The sequence below is a fragment of the Homarus americanus genome, unplaced genomic scaffold, assembly GCF_018991925.1.
Source record: "Homarus americanus isolate GMGI-L3 unplaced genomic scaffold, GMGI_Hamer_2.0 scaffold50281, whole genome shotgun sequence".
Taxonomy (NCBI): Eukaryota; Metazoa; Arthropoda; class Malacostraca; order Decapoda; family Nephropidae; genus Homarus; species Homarus americanus.
Genome location: NW_024742338.1, coordinates 1,595,050 through 1,613,287, shown reverse-complemented (window position 1 = coordinate 1,613,287; position 18,238 = coordinate 1,595,050). Strand labels below are relative to the sequence as shown.

Here is an 18,238-nt window from a genome sequence, read left to right as displayed (position 1 = left end):
ACATTTTAACCCCTCGAGCAAGCTGCCAAGCCTGAGTCAAATGAATTAACCCATTGAGTAAGATATTTTAACCTCTTGTGTACAATGACCTAGCCCTTTCAATATGATGACACTATACATAGGGCAGTGGTTCCCAATCATCACTCCACTTTAATATGGCTGCCTCCATAATGACTCCACCTCACCTGATTCCAAAAAACTACTGTACTGTACCTGGATCAACAACCGAGAAAAGATTGATAGAAGAATATATACAGCTAGAAAAAAGTTTTACCGTTCCCTCAACTCTAGTTCAACAGTTAAAAACAACATAAACAACACAAGCAACATATAATCAGTGAGATGGACAGGGTTGCTGTGCTGCAGCCAGCTGCCCACTCCAAGGTTTGGTGGTGGATAGCCCCAATGTGGCATCAGGTGACATGTCCAGCCTGTTCCAGTTCCTTGTTTTCATGTGGTAGAAGCAGGAAAAACTGGACTCACACAAGTATATTATTAAGAACTCAGTCATAAGTCTCAGCACCCACTTCAAAATATTGCAGTCAGGTAATTTATTTATACACTCTATACTTCCCTAAACGTTGGAAAGAGTTCCCAATTACCTAACAATAAAAGTCAATTTATCTCAATGGGGTTATTTACCCCTAAATAGGAATCATTAATTTAGGGAGTTAAGTCTCCATACTCAATGGGTTGTTATTGTACTCATAGGGTTAAATCACTATACAGGACTCAAGATTTTAAGTAACTGTACTCAAAGGGTGAAGTCATTGTATTCATGGGTTTAAGGAATACATTTCTAGAGCCACCTCAACATCTAGATCCAAATCAACCTCCTAAACTAATTTGTCGTAAAATATATTACAGCAACTCACTCAATGTTTGGGTGAGTGTATTGATCTTCATGTACCAAGATACACTGTTTAACTTTATTCAAAACAAGTGTACTGTAATTAAAATATTTCTTTAGATAAGCCTTTTTGAGTAGGTTTAAATCCAATTTCATGGCATATCCTTTGAAGTTATATTTTACAGCAATGAAAAAATAAGTACTGTACCAGTAAATACAAATACTGTACAGTGTACATACAAAGGCAGAGTATACATTACATGGTAAAGAGCTTATAATTCTCTGTGGTGAAATTTTTGTACACTATAATACTGACACCAATTCAACAGGTCTACTTAACCTAGTCTTCACAGAGGAAGTGTTCAGGAAATTACATCTTCATTTTTTTTCTTGGTCTTGTTAACTTACGTGAATTTAATTAATTCAATTCCTTACAATATTTTAGGTATGAGCTGTGATTGTCACTGAAATTTTCCCCAAATTATAATACTGTAGTATATTTTACAAGGTTATACTAACAGAAACAAGTACTGTACTGTGCATTGTATTTGGTTTTAATGATACCCATTATTGTGTACAGTACTTGTAGATCTAACAATAATGTATTAATGTAACATTGTCAACATTTTATATCTAGGGTAACTGTTAACCGTAAATTAAAATTATTAAGAAAGTTTATATTCCCTAATTTCTAAAATGTACTGTAATGTCAAGTGTAGAAACTGACCCTATGTTGTGTGCTGAAAGACCCCACCACCCCAGCTGTTGACACTATACCTACATCAACAACAATAGAAAATACCTGCACATGAGATCCCTTTACATGACACAACTTTCCCAGTGGAGTATTATTTACTTTAGCTGATGAAAAATATCACTAAGTACCAATGACTAAAGACAAGTACAGGGTATAAATCTATTAAAAAGAAATAAAATAAAAACTATCGACTTATGATTTTGACTCCCTAATGGCCACCACCCAGCCATGGGAAGGTGGCCTAAAACCCATACAAATTTCTCTAACTGTGCAAAGAGAGCCATCTGGTGCTGAACGAAGGGACTTGCCCCAAGTTCCACTCCACCTGGGAATCGAATCCAGGACCATTACCTAGAACCACTTACTAATGAGGTGAGGAAGATATGTAATGTATATGACAGTGAAAGAGTATAAGGCTGTGGAGAATTGTGCAGAGTAATGTAAGTATAGTCACCCAAAAAAGTCCTGTCGCGAACCATGAACCCCGAGATTCAGACTCTTGAATCCGAAGCATTTATGGACAGAATAATGTATCAGTGTCTACTGCTTCTGGTTCACGAGTCTGAATCGTGGTTCGCGACAGGACTTTTTTAGGTGACTGTACCAGCATGGTGGATATTATTCACAAGGCACCCAGCAGGCTATGGTGAGAGGAGGGGTGTGGGGTGTACAAGGGCAGATGGGTAGACAGGTGATAATGAGGGCAATAATTGGTGCCTGAAATAAACCTTTGTTCTAAAATTACCTGGTTATTATTAAACTTCATAAAAAATATTAACCTGTATATAGAAAGGCAACATTAATTATCTTCCAATGATAATATCAAAGTGTGTGTGTGGAGGATGAAAAAAGAATAAAATACCAGTCAAATTCTAAGATGAGATATCCCTTACCTTCTTCTTCTTTCTCAGCTTTGATCTTAACTCTCCTAGAATTAGCAACACTCCAGGTCCCTGAGCGAGGTCTTGCGCTGATGGATGACTGAGAAGAAAAGCCATCATCCCCTCGGTCGCCGGTGGTGGCTGTGCCATGAGTGCGAGAAACAATAACATCTTGGGGGGAATCTGCAGAGGCATCTGTTCCCTGTTGATTCTTTCCGACAGGCCCAACTGTTGCTACATCCTGTGGAAAAAGAACTACATTAGGTTCACACATACACTCAAAAAGACCAAACAAATTCATGCACACAAACAATAAATACAGTATTATATAATTACTTCATCAATATCATATTAACTTAAATTTTGTATGAACAAACCAATTCAATTTATATAGAGGAACAGTATACAGTATATCAATACCTAAAGCTACAGGTGTAAATACAGTACAGGACACTGTGGGATTATCATAATAAGAGGGTCCCTGAAATCTGAAAATCACCTTAATGCAACAAATAGCAGTAAATGCAGATAAAGTTCAAATTGGCCACCTAGATACAGGGTGTCTATAAAACATGAACATTAAGGTTATTTAAGTAAGTTTTTTAGTATTTCTAATATAAATCTTTTTCAAATACTCTGTATAATTCCCCTCAAAAGGAAATAATGTCTTCGGCCAAGTCAAGTCTCTCCAAACCAAACCCATGACTAAAATGGAATTCCTGGTGATCTTGAACTCTCGTGAATACAAACCCATGACAGACACAAAGTCTCCCATCCTAACTCTCCACCTTCTGCATACATCGCTTGAGAATAATTAAACCCCCCCCCTAAGACACCCTTAATCAAGTGATCACATACTCAGCCTCACCAAAAAGCTCTTTATCAGTTCATCTCGTCACCATAACTCCCGTCACACTATATTTCTCCGCCAACTTATCCCTTTGGATCTGACAGGTGACACCTCAGGTAAACCATTGCGTACAGGTAACACACAGGTGATAAACTTCCAACTACGTATCACACACAAGTGATAAACACAAACACTTAAGTGAAACATCATCAACTACCACCAACGAAGTAACACAGTGTCCTACACAAGTTTAAGTAACGATGACGATTAAGGAACACCATGCCCACACAGCCAGTACTAAGGGGGGGAGAGGAAGAGAGGAAGGAGAGGAAGAGAGGGGAGGGAAGAGGAAGAGAGGGGAGGGCAGAGAAGAGAGGGAGGGGGGAGGGGTTATCTTGTTAAAATCTTATTGGAGAAAGTCGAGGTTAGCCCCCCAGCTTATTTCCATACCTAACCTAACCTAACCCTTCCCCAGGCACGTTAGTGCTTAATCATCAGGTAAATTAAGCCAGCTGGGTGGGGGAGCCAATGTCCAGGTGATCCAAATATATTAAAAGTACATATAGTGAGTTTCTCAAGGCTGGTTATGCACACACACACACACACACACACACACACACACACACACACACACACACACACACACACACACACACACACACAATAATAATATCAATACAATAAATCGTTGTAGGCGCGTGTGATCCATGTATATGTTGATAACCACAAGATAAAAAGAAACACGAAGTTCCCAAGGCTGTGGGAGTGAGTACAGAGAGACAAAAAAGAGAGAGAGAGAGAGAGAGAGAGAGAGAGAGAGGAGAGAGAGAGAGAGAGAGAGAGAGAGAGAGAGAGAGAGAGAGAGAGAGAGAGAGAGAGAGAGAGAGAGAGAGAGAGAGAGAGAGAGAGAGAGAGAGAGAGAGAGAGAGAGAGAGAGAGAGAGAGAGAGAGAGAGAGAGAGAGAGAGAGAGAGAGAGAGAGAGAGAGAGAGAGAGAGGAGAGAGAGAGAGGGGAGAGAGGAGAGAGAGAGAGAGAGAGAGAGAGAGAGAGAGAGAGAGAGAGAGAGAGAGAGAGAGAGAGAGAGAGAGAGAGAGAGAGAGAGAGAGAGAGAGAGAGAGAGAGAAAGAGAGAGAGAGAGAGAGAGAGAGAGAGAGAGAGAGAGAGAGAGAGAGAGAGAGAAAGAGAGAGAGAGAGAGAGAGAGAGAGAGAGAGAGAGAGAGAGAGAGAGAGAGAGAGAGAGAGAGGAGAGAGGGAGAGAGAGAGGTAATAGGAGCCACTTGAAGGTAGTTTCTGGAAATGTTTAAACCTGCCTCGCGATAGTACGACATGACACAGACATATACTGTAGACCACACGAACTGAGACAGACAGACAGACAGACAGCAAGTAAGCCTTATAGTCCCCTCTGGCGACAATAATAGCAATTAATCCGTAAAAATTAATAATGAGGTCACTTAAAAATTTCTCCGTTAAAAAATAAAAGTTGACGAAAGAAAATACAGATGCAATTGCATTCTTTCTAAGTGCATCAGCCAACTCTATGAATATCAATCCTGACACACCCACTCAATGCACTCATGGTGTGGTCATTAACATCCTGAGTCTAGCCAACAACATCCCAAGTCTAGCCAATAACATCCTGAGTCTAGCCACTAATATCCTGAGTCTAGCCAATGACATAATGAGTCTATCCAATAATATCCTACGTGCAGACAATAACATCCAAAGTCTAGCCAATCACAACATTGGTAATCAATAACATCATCCTGGTGTAGCCAATGATAGCCTTAAGAAGATCCCAAGATATAGGAAAAGACAGAGAATAATTAGAGGTAATATCACGAGATTTAAAGAGGCTTCTTGGTGAAGGTAGGATGGCGAAAGAAGCCTGTGGAAGCTTAAAGAGGAAACCTTCATCTAATTGTGGTGTGTGATACTGGCTGATGGTGACGATGTATACCAGAGAGAGAGAGTGAAAGAAATCAGGTCATAAGTTGATAGTTTATTGAACAAGAAAAGAGGTGACGGTGGTGTGTGTGTGTGTGTGTGTGTGTGTGTGTGTGTGTGTGTGTGTGTGTGTGTGTGTGTGTGTGTGTGGGTGTGTGTGTGTGTGTGTGCTACCAGTCACACATGCCCACACACAATGACAGATCAATATCAGAATATCGTGGTAAGGTTCTGCATAATAAACACCTTTCACCCTCAGCTCTCAAGGTAAAAGTGTACACAGGATAATAATCAAGTTACTAACTCACATTTACACCAGCTTTCCCTGGGGTCAAGTAGGTCGTGACTTTTATAGACAAGAAAAATGTAATTAACTTGGGCAAACGAAGCATCTTTCGTCAACTCTTCCCCTTCCCCCTCTCCCCTCTACAGTATTCTCTCTTTCTTCTCGGAATTTTAAACCCACTTAAGTCAGTGTTATATGTAATTCTAATAACTTTCACCAAGGTGAGCAAGACCTGGGTACAAGTTGCATTACGCCACACTAGGGGAAAAAATCCCAAACGCGAAAATCATAAATATTCTTCTCACGTGAAAATCGTAAACAAAATCCCTCTCGAGCGAAAATCATAATTAAATTATCCCAACTGCACGAAAATCATATATAAAACATCTCACACGCGCGTAAAACATCCATCGTTCAAGTCATGAAAAGTGAACATTAGACTGACACAACGCACCTAAAAACCGAGTGTCGCGTCACGCTAGTCAGGTCGATCCAGGCCGAGAGTTGAACGAACCTTATGCCATGGCTACACTACACACTGGACTAGGTAAACCCTCTCATTTCAATTGTCCTCGAGTAATAATAATAATAACCCGTAATTTTTCAAAATAGTAAAATATTACAAATGTAAACATAATTTACCAAATAAGACTTTATATTATAGTCCATTAGTAAACGAACAAGTGTGGCGACCATCACGAAAATAATTGAGGGTGTGTATTACTTGTGTGAGAATGGCACACACACACAACACAATAACACGAAGGGTGGTGGCCAAATGCGTTTTCTAATTCATTTTAGGTCACCATTAGACTAATGATTTTCTGGAAACATTATTATTATTATTATTACAGTATTTCCATCATCACCTTCCTTGTTTTATCTACCAGGAGTAAAACCACATTTCAGTTTTATCTTTTAAGTTGTCTAACATACAAAGACTGAGAGAAGCTTGGCAATGTTCATTCTACGAGGCTAATTAGTAAATACACATTCACACGTACTGTAGACTGGCCAGGTTAGGTCTGGTTTAGATAGTGCAGTAGTAGATTGTGACTGGGTGATCATAGGTTGGGAGAGTATAAATTAAATTAGGTTAAATCTGGCAAAACTGGGTGAAGGTAACATTTCGCTGGGCAAGGCAAGGTTAGGTCAGATTATATTAGGCAGGACTAGATTAAGCTATGTTAGAATTAGGTTTGGCTGGAATGGATTTGATTACATAAGTTTAGGTTTGGTTAACTTAGGTTAGATTAGTCTAGATACTCATAAAAAGCCAGCTAAGATCGCTTCTATCACCCACCACTATGTCTGTGGGTTCTCTCAGCATCTACGCTACTACGACTCGACTAACGACGTCCAGAGTCTACTCGCTGAACGTCAGAGCGTGAGGAAGAACTAAAATAAGCGAGCCATTAATGGATCAACCGTTATCTCGTGGCTCTGAGAACACGGCGGCGTAGACCTGTGATAAGGAAAACCGACGCCTGCTGAATAAAAAGCAATAAACTTTTATTTTTAATATTGCAAAGATATTTAATTTTCATGAGAATAGTAATCTTAATTTTCTTGCTATACAGTATATGTATATATATATTTTCAAATTTGAAGAAACTCACAGAGAAGTCCATGTTGAGTCGAGGGATGATGGACACTTTACTTCTGGAAGGAGATAAAAAATCCATCCAACCAAACAGAACATAACCAAAAGCTTACCTATTTGTGGCGGCGTCACACTAGCACTTTTTCCGTTATTTTTTTGCATTAATTTTCTGAAGCCTCACTTTTCTGAGCGCGCTGTCACACACACAGAACTAGCCCGTCAGTTTTTCGGCGTTCGTCAGTTGTAAACAGACAGCTCAGTGTGAACAAACACATCAGATGTACACTTAAGCAATTTATTAAAGATGCGACACTGAATACTTTTAAAAATAAATTTAGTTAATTTACGTGGCCCGATTACGTGGCCCCATTACCGAGTAGGCTATAGATCCTGACTCTCCGAAAATTGGCCCAAGCCAATCTGGCGGGAACGATGTTTCGTCTGGGCGAGATGCTTTAGAAAAATGAACAACTCGTTGGAAAAAAACGACAAAAAACAGAAAAGTGCGACGCTGCCTTAGCCATAACAAAGTCTTAAATTATTGTACATGTATTTTGTGTTGGTTCGTGATTAGTTCAGTTAAACTTGATAATTTAGGTGAAGTTGCTTTGTTTCATTTACCGCCAGAATATACACTGCGTCCAGGTGTTGTTATAACTTACAATTTCCCTCTAAATTCCCCTCGAATCAACAACAGTCAATAAAGTAGAGGAAAATAATCAATTTCTACAAAACTTTGATTTATTAATATCATATTGTACTAATTTGAATATGAAGTTATTTTTTTAAGCAGGCGTCACCGCTGTATTTAACAATTAACCACGAGTGAACAGAAGTTACTGAGGGTAGAAGCGGTAAACTGCAGGTCATATGGGCCACTGTTCCATTAGACCCCAACCAAACTATTAGGGCTGGGAGTCATTAATACTGTATTTGGGCCCATTAGGACTTGGACTTAATATAGGCTAGGGTCATTTAAGACTCGGGGCCCATCGTGACTGGGGTTATTGAAGTTTAGGGCCCATCAAGGACTGGGGCCATTTAAATTAAGGGCCCTCAGGACTTGGGCCATTGACCATACAGTTACCGCAGGTTCATCAGGGCTCCCTCTACCCCTAGCCCCTCTCTTGTCTGCCCGCAGCCAGACCCAACACTCAAAATCCGTAAGACATCCCCCCTAACTGCAGGGATGGGAGAACGTATCTATAGTGCCATAGGTAGTCTCAGTATAATTTTGACGTCATTTTTTCCACCAGATTTGTGTCGCAGACTTGAGTGAGCCAGTTAAGTGCCTTCTCACACCCCGAGTTAGGGAGGATGTCATACGAACCTTGAAGAACGTGGACCCGCAACGGTCAACAATGAAGAGGTTAAGCCGTGACCCGCGGACACGAACAGCGCCGGGCAGGTTCCTGTGAAAGTGTACCTGACAAGCCGGGATGATTCGGACAGGACGACGTGCGGCCTGCAAACACCAACAGAGTGGTTGATCGGTCGAACACCATCGGTGATTGGTGGCGGGCGGAGGATAGGGGAGCCCCGACACCAACACCACGTACACCCCGGGTACTCCCAGAGAAAAACGCACACAAGACAGTCACGCTCTTCCGTCCACTAAGCTCCGCCCGCCTACTCTTGGCATCATTAACAACCGTTAGTGTTCAAAGCAATTAATTTGTTGCTCATTCTATGAATTGTGCTGTCACGTCGGCGAATTCAGTACGATTTTTTCTTTTTTATAAAGTAGTGAATTTGTCGATTTGGCAGCACCTCACATAGTACCCAGCAACAGCTCACCTGCCGCAATGTGTAACGGTAGCTAAGGTCCCTGAAAGTTAGTTAGGACGAACACAAAGCGGAGGAACTTAGTCGACAGGTGAAGTAGTCAAACACACCTCCGCGTCACCATGCACACAGGAGCTTGAGAATTCACACAGAATATTATCATTAGTTATGAGATAACACACCGGCCAGGGCTGACGACTCACTGACAAGATCACACTAACAGGAAAGACTGAAAATTAACTCATGAATTTTCTTTTAAGAAATTCAGGAATACAACACAAGGTGCAGAGGTTAGGTTAAGTTAGGTCTGTAGTCTTATTTAAGGAAAGTCATTACATATACAGACAATCATCCCAGTCATTCGAATCTTCCAGGACCACGTGTGTTTGTTTACCTTCCGTTACACACACACACACACACACACACACACACACACACACACACACACACACACACACACACACACACACACACACACACACACACACACACACACACACACACACACACACACACACACACACACACACACACACACACACACACACACACACTTACACCTGGTCCCTGAATCCTCAAAGGTACAATACATAGAACCCAAACTTTCTTAACTGAAGTAGTGAAAACAAATTAAACCAACGTAATTTCAATCTACGGACATAAAATGGAAAGGTCAAATAAGAGTCAAAACCACTTGGACTGGGGTTATTTGATTATCATTTGAGGTTAGGTTCTCTTGACAACAGTTAATGAGTTAAGGTAATTGTTTTAAGTTTGTTTACATGTGACACTTAAGGTGATGGGAAGCTATGGACTGTTATTTACCTCATTTATTATAGTATGTGAGGCTTTGTGTTTCCCTTTCACATACCACCTCTCTCTCTCTCTCTCTCTCTCTCTCTCTCTCTCTCACACCACTTCTTGCCTCTCTCACACAAATGGTGATATACAGTAGCGGTCAGGTGAGGGAGGAGAGTAGTGGCCAGGTGAGGGAGGGGTGAATGGCCAGGTGAGGGGGGTGTAGTGGCCAGGTGAGGAGGGTGTAGTGGCCAGGTGAGGAGGGTGTGGTGGCCAGGTGAGGAGGTGCAGTGGCCAGGTGAGGAGGGTGCAGTGTGGGTGAGGGTGTGAGTGGCCAGGTGAGGGAGGGGTGTAGTGGCCAGGTGGGGGAGGGGGTGTGGTGGGGTGAGGGAGGGTGTGGTGGCCAGGTGAGGGAGGGGTGTGGTGGCCAGGTGAGGGAGGTGCAGTGGCCAGGTGAGGAGGGTGTAGTGGCCAAGTGAGGGAGGTGCAGTGGCCAGGTGAGGGAGGTGTGGTGGCCAGGTGAGGGAGGGGTGTAGTGGCCAGGTGAGGAGGGGTGTAGTGGCCAGGTGAGGTGTAGTGGCCAAGTGGGGGTGTAGTGGCCAGGTGAGGAGAGTGAGTGGCTAGGTGAGGGAAGTGCAGTGGCCAGGTGAGGGAGGGATGTAGTGGCCAGGTGAGGAGAGGGGCAGATCCGTGTTGCATGTCATCTCCTACACGACATTAGCGGGAGGGCGGTGGGGAGAGAGGAGGAGAGAGATGAACAAAGAGGTGGAAGGGAAGAGGTGAGGAGGAGGAGAGGAGGATAGGTGGAAAAGAAGGGAAGAGGGGGGTGAGGAGGAGGAAGATAAAGGAGGTAGGAGAAGGAGAGAAGGTGGAGTAGAAGAAAGAAAGAAAGGGAAGAGGGAGGATATATACTTGAAAAATATTCGTAACAATTTTAAGCTTTTGTGTCCCAGATTATCTAAAGTTCTCAATATCCTCCGTGAAAGGTTTTTGAGGGAGGGAGGGAGGGAGAGAAATTCAGTTTGTATCTGGTACTATAAATTTTCAACTACTGACACCAGGTATACTTAACACACACACACACACACACACACACACACACACACACACACACACACACACACACACACACATGGTATACGTTGTCTGTCTCTGTCTGTCTGTCTGTCTGTCTGTCTGTCTCTCTCTTTCTATCTGGAGGCTGGATGCGTCACCAGCTTCATCTCAGCCCGCCAGCCAGCCAGTCAGCCAGTCTCTACAGCCACAACAGCAGGTAGTGAGAACCCTAGCCCCAAAAAAAACTAATAAAATAAATAAATAAGTAAATAAATAAAAATTACAAATAATAATACAAAAAATACCAAATAAAATCAAAATAAAACATCCTTCGCACATATTTAATTACAGGACAAAAGACGATCGGCTTAAACGCACCAAGTGTGGAATTAATGCGCCAGGTGAAGATTTAATGCGCCAGGTGAAGATTTAATGCGCCAGGTGAAGATTTAACGTGACAGGGCCACTATTAACACACCGTGGCCACTATTAACACACCATGGCCACTATTAACACACCATGGCCACTATTAACACACCAGGGCCACTATTAACACACCAAGGCCACCATTAACACACCAGGGCCACTATTAACACACCAGGGCCACCATTAACACACCAGGGCCACCATTAACACATCCAGGGCCACTTTAGTTAATTTATCTCTCTCTTAAACTCTGTCCAGTTAATGTCTCACTCTCATTAATCTCTCTCTCTCTCTCTCTCTCTCTCTCTCTCTCTCTCTCTCTCCCAAACCCATCTCAAGTTCCTGTCACAGTTCCAAAAATATTAGTCCTTCTCTTAAGCCATCGGTCTAAACGTTACGACCTCACGATATTATCAACATGGTGTCGGCTGGGAGAGATAAACGATAATATACGAAATAATGTAAAAGTAAATGAAACTAAAAGAAACAGTTACCGTAATAATAATATAATCTGTTTAAAATAATATAAAAATAAGATAAATATGTATATAACAAAATAAATAGGGAAATAAAATAACAAATACGAAATAAAATAAATATAATATAAAATACAACTGACAAAAATCTATGTAATATTAAAATAAATCTAAAACCTGTATACAAATAATACAATACATAAAATAAAACTAAAAACTAAAATTAAGACAAAAAATCGGAAAAAAATTATACATTCCGAATATAAAATAGATATTATGACTAAATTCTGAACAAAAACACAAACACTACAATTAACAACTCAATATTTACAAGCTAACACACTGCACCACATACCATACATTTATACCTCGGGTGTCATGAAGATTAGGCACCCCAGCATCTTCCACCTGATGATTAAGGGGGGTTTAGGTTAGGTTAGGTTAGGTTAGGTTAGGTTAGGTTAGGTTAGGTTGGGTTACGTTAGGTTAGGTTAGGTTAGGTTAGGTTAGGTTAGCTTGTTAGGTTAGGTTAGGTTGGGTTATATTTGGTTAGGTTCAGTTAAGGTAATAGGTGTTGCTATGTTATTTTAGGATAAGGTTGGGAACGATTAGGTTGGGTTGGGTTTTTGGTTAGGTTTAGTTAGGTAGAGTAGGTGTTGCTATGTTATTTTAGGGATAAGGTTAGGTTAAGTTAGGTTAGATTAGGCTTTGGTTATGAAAGGTTAGATTAGGTTAGCAGTAGGGTAGTTCAATCATCAGGTGAAATAAACTGGGGCTGCCTTATCGTCGTGTGATCCCAGCTTACAATACTGTACTACAACTGACACACTGTACTGTCTCGTCAGCTTTAGTAATGCATGAAGTTAAGAAAGAAAACGAGGAAGAGTTAAATGTATAGAAGAAAACGTGTGAGGTAATACTGAAGAAAATTACGTAAACATTCTAAAAGTCGATAAATATGAAATGCAGAGAAATTGAGAAACGATAAATGCCCATAATAAAACAAGATATAAAATGTATCAAGTGGTATAAATATTTGGAGTTAAACTGGTCTCCTGCCACCGTATTATACACATACAATAGATATGCATTGACGAACGGCTGCTGCGATTGGCTGGTTAACTTACATATTAATGAAGGAGAAAACGTGTTCAGGCTACTGTAAATATTAAATAATTGTCAAGAATACGATATACTGTGTGTGCTGTGTGAAATGTGTTCACTTAGTGCGCTCTTGTTGCCGTACTAATAACTTATCATATAACTAACCTATCCTGGTGCTAGATTCAATAACATCTGAGAATTTAGTAGAAAAAATAATCAATTATAATAAACGAAAAAAAATCTAAAATCTGCTTCATGATGACTGAAAGAACAACAAAATATTCTTCTCCGTGATATTTTTTCCCGCGTGTTTCTAGTCAAGTGATTCAGCCAATCAGAAGCCGTCGTTCCATCCAGTGCATATCTGTTGGTTGTATATATAAAACATCAGGGGACCAGTTTACCTTGTGGCTCCATACAGACAGGTAAAGAGGGAGTATAACACAAGGTGCAGGTATATACATGCATGGCAGGCACACCCATAACATACAGGGAGCATTTTGAAATCATTTTGCATTCAGTGGAAAAATAATACAGTTTTATATAAATGTTTCTTTGTTTCTTATACGATATATGGGTAAAATTTTGGAGAAAGTGGTTCGTATTATTTGTTTGCCTTATAAATCGGACATCTTGCTAAACACACTGGCTAAGCAATTCAAGCTCTGGAAAGTGCACCAACCAGTCACCATTGGCTTGTAAGGCAATAACGACTATGATTTTATTATTATTATTATTATTATTATTATTATTAGTATTAGTAATATTTAGTATTATTATCATCATCTTGATTACTAGTATTGCTCTATTAATTATTATCATTATTAACATCGCCTAAATCATAAAACAAATACACTCACCCGGGTGTCGCCCTCCCCCCATTTTCTATACGATGACGTCACCGGTTCATCTACAGGTGTGCATGACACCTATAAGATATAAGTAACTCATGTTACCAGGTGTTCCTGTACTTGTGTCTACCTGTGACATGGGAGGAGAGTCAATGTATGGTGATGGTGACATATGGATGGCACGTTCCCAAGAAAGGTTGCATCATCACGGAAGCACATGATAAGGCACTGTGGCACCCCCACCCACACACCCACACACACACCATGTACACCCCTAACACACACACACACACATGAACCCACACACACACACACACAGACAACACCCTCATGGATAACCCCCCTGCCCCCACCTTTCTCTGCAGACACTCCGGCGCTAACCCACGTCTGACAGCGGACGGCAAGAGCCAAGCTAACCTAACCTAGATCATCTTAACCTAGGCATCATTAACCTAACCTAAATTAACATAATCTCTTACCTAATTTTTACCTAACCTATCGTGGGTTCTTATAGTTTATTAAGTATTTGGATAGGTTAGATTTTGGTTAGGTTAGGTTTAGGTTGGGTTCGGTTAGGGTAGGGTAGGTTAGGTTGGGATTTGGTTGGGTTAGGTTAGATTTACCTCCACTCCTTCAGGATTCCAAGAACACATTGTTCCGAAATCGCAAATATTCCAGGTTACACAATTATATATATTCCAGGGCCGTGCATATTCCAAGGTCACGTATATTCCAGGACCGCGCATATTCCAAGGTCACGTATATTCCAGGACCGCGCATATTCCAAGGTCACGTATTTCCAGGACCGTGCATATTCCAAGGTCACGTATATTCCAGGACCGTGCATATTCAGGTCACGTATATTCAGGACCGTGCATATTCAAGGTCACGTATGTTCCAGGACCGCGCATTCCAGGTCACGTATATTCCAGGACCGCGCATATTCAAGGTCACGTATATTCCAGGACCGCGCATATTCAGGTCACGTATATTCCAGGACCGCGCATATTCCAAGGTCACGTATATTCCAGGACCGTGCATATTCAAGGTCACGTATAATCCAGGACCGCGCATATTCCAAGGTCACGTATATTCCAAGACTGTATACATTCCAAGGTGAAGTATATTCCAGGTCCGCGCTCATCATCCACACGGTCTGGGTACAGCCTATTCCGCTGTTTACATGTAATCGATATGAGCGGTCACGTGATGATGACGTCAGGGCTGAGGCGAAACACGAATTTTTACAGGACAGATAAAATGTTTCTCATGACAGCAGCCAGCAAGAAGGTGGAGAGAGACCAACCTTACCTGGCAGCAAAGACACCACCAGTTATCGGAAGTCTTTAGGTTCACTATGACTAAGAAGCACAGGTATATGAGCCAAATTTTCCTTCTATCTTACCAGGTGTGTGTGTGTGTGTGTGTGTGTGTGTGTGTGTGTGTGTGTGTGTGTGTGTGTGTGTGTGTGTGTGTGTGTGTGTGTCATTTATGGGGTTTTAAAATGAGTGTCACCTCATTTTTACCTGTGAAGTGGAATCTTTAAACACACACCTAGCAACCCTACAGTACGCTACAATGTTTACTCTCATACATTCCTCATAAAGCGAAACTGGTTATACTTACTTTACGTACACGAACCTCTCAGTACATTCACCACTAAACACACATGAACGATTACGAAGAAAAACATCGTAATATTTATCATTCTAATTAATTCCTAAACATTAAATTCTTTCGTAAAAAAAAATTCACATAGATTTCTTCGGGTTTTTTCAGTCCAATACAAATTCTCGTGATACAATTTATATACTCGAAACCAACATTGAATCTATAGTTGCCCTGTTATCGTTTCAGTAGCGAGGACTTGAGTAAACAATAGCGAGAACAGTAAATAATAGCGAGATCAACAGTAAACAATAGCGAGATCAAGTAAACAATAGCGAGAACAGTAAACAATAGCGAGAACAGTAAACAATAGCGAGAACAGAAAACAATAGCGAGATCAACAGTAAAAAATAGCAAGAACAACAGCAAACAATAGCGAGAACAACAGTAAACAACAGCGAGAACAGTAAACAATAGCGAGAACAGTAAATAATAGCGAGATCAACAGTAAACAATAGCGAGAACAGTAAACAACAGCGAGAACAACAGTAAACAACAGCGAGAACAGTAAACAACAGCGAGAACAGTAAACAACAGCGAGAACAGTAAACAATAGCAAGAACAACAGTAAACAACAGCGAGAACAGTAAACAACAGCGAGAACAGTAAACAATAGCGAGAACAACAGTAAACAACAGCGAGAACAACAGTAAACAACAGCGAGAACAGTAAACAATAGCGAGTACATCAACAGTACCATCAGCTGGACCCCAAGAAGAGACTGGTGAGCGGAAGTTACACAAGATAAACTTAAGGCAGGACACACACACACACACACACACACACACACACACATAACAACAATACGGTAAATGAAGAGAGAAGAATGTACCTAACCTAACTATAACCTAACCTAATCTAACCAAAACCTAATCTAACCAAAACCTAATCTAACTAACCTAACCCCTACACTCACAACCAGGCAATAGAAAACCTCCTAGACCAGTATCCTATCCCAACCTAACCTAACCATAACATAACCTAACCTAACCTAACCTAACCTAACCTAACCTAACCTAACCTAACCTAACCTAACCTAACCTAACCGTGTTCGCCAGTTTTTTCCAACGTTAGGTCAACCAATGAGAAAGCTGGTCATCAAGTCAAGGTATACGCCCCATTATCAATACGGATCCTCTGATTGGTGGTGACGTGGCGAGTTCTAGGAAATAATGACGTCACAGTAGAAACCAGTACACACTAGCCATGAGCGAGAACTAGGCGGTAGTAGGGGGGTCGTCCTGCACATACTAGAGTAGAAAAGTACCTGGTTGATTGAGGTTAGTAGGTTAAGGAAGGTTAGTGGCGCTAAGGCATACTGGGAGTTAGTGGCGCTGAGGCATACTGGGAGTTAGTGGCGCTGAGGTATACTGGGGAGTTAGGTGGCGCTAAGGCATACTGGGGAGTTAGTGGCGCTGAGGTATACTGGGAGTTAGTGGCGCGGAGGGATACTGGGAGTTAGTGGCGCTGAGGTATACTGGGGGAGTTAGTGGAGCTGAGGTATACTGGGAGTTAGTGGCGCTGAGGTATACTGGGAGTTAGTGGCGCTGAGGTATACTGGGGGAGTTAGTGGCGCTGAGGTATACTGGGAGTTAGTGGCGCTGAGGTATACTGGGGGAGTTAGTGGAGCTGAGGTATACTGGGAGTTAGTGGCGCTGAGGTATACTGGGAGTTAGTGGCGCTGGCATACTGGGAGTTAGTGGCGCTGAGGCATACTGGGAGTTAGTGGCGCTGAGGCATACTGGGAGTTAGTGGCGCTGAGGCATACTGGGAGTTAGTGCGCTGAGGCATACTGGGAGTTAGTGGCGCTGGAGGCATACTGGGAGTTAGTGGCGCTGAGGCATACCTGGGAGCAGTGGGCGCTGAGGCATACTGGGAGTTAGTGGCGCCGAGGCATGGGAGTTAGGTGGCGCTGAGGCATACTGGGAGTTAGTGGCGCTGAGGCATACTGGGAGTCAGTGGCGCTGAGGCATACTGGGAGTTAGTGGCGCTGAGGCATACTGGGAGTTAGTGGCGCTGAGGCATACTGGGAGTTAGTGGCGCTGAGGCATACTGGGAGTTAGTGGCGCTACTACATATTCTTAAGACTAGTTAACATTGATCTTAACATAAATTAACACCAACATCCTTACTCGCCTCTTGATGATATACCGCATTAACTCTATAACATATCAAATATATTTTATCGCATAATAATGATATAACGAAGTGAAAAATAATATAACAATTTCGTGAATAATAATAATTAATTAATACTAAACTCGACGATTAATGAATAATGACGACACACACACAACACACACACACACACACACACACACACACACACACACACACAACCTAAGAGTAAGGACAAGCTTGGTGGAGGAGTTTTTCCCGGAGAAGCCCTGACGCAGGAAACAAAAAGGAGCATCAAGAGACAGGAACATTTAATGGACGGAGGAGGGACAGAGACGGAGGGAGGCAGAGACGGGAGGGAGGGGAGACGGAGGGGACGGGACAGAGACGGAGGGGAGGGCAGAGACGGAGGGGAGGGGCAGAGACGGAGGGAGGGGCAGAGACGGAGGGGACGGACAGAGACGGAGGGAGGGGCAGAGACGGGAGGGAGGGGCAGAGACGGAGGGACGGACAGAGACGGAGGGACGGACAGAGACGGAGGGACGGACAGAGACGGAGGAGGGGCAGACGTGGAGGGAGGGGACAGAGACGGAGGGAGGGGCAGAGACGGGAGGGAGGGACAGAGACGGAGTGGGGAGGGACAGAGACGGAGGAGGGACAGAGACGGAGGGACGGACAGGAGACGGAGGGACGGACAGAGACGGCGGGACGGACAGAGACGGAGGAGGGGGCAGAGACGGAGACGGGACAGAGACGGAGGGAGGGACAGAGGACGGAGGAGG

The 18,238-nt window shown here is 42.3% G+C and overlaps 1 protein-coding gene across 5 annotated transcripts in view; it reads right to left on the bottom strand.

Moving 5' to 3' along the window:
* The window catches only part of LOC121876850, a 242,024-nt gene that overhangs the window by 134,662 nt on the left and 89,124 nt on the right, over nt 1-18,238 (bottom strand). For all 5 annotated transcript variants that reach the window (XM_042382317.1, XM_042382312.1, XM_042382314.1 and 2 more), the window contains one exon: nt 2,501-2,729. In XM_042382317.1, the coding sequence (XP_042238251.1) occupies nt 2,501-2,729 (229 nt within the window). The remainder of the gene's footprint in view (nt 1-2,500; nt 2,730-18,238) is intronic.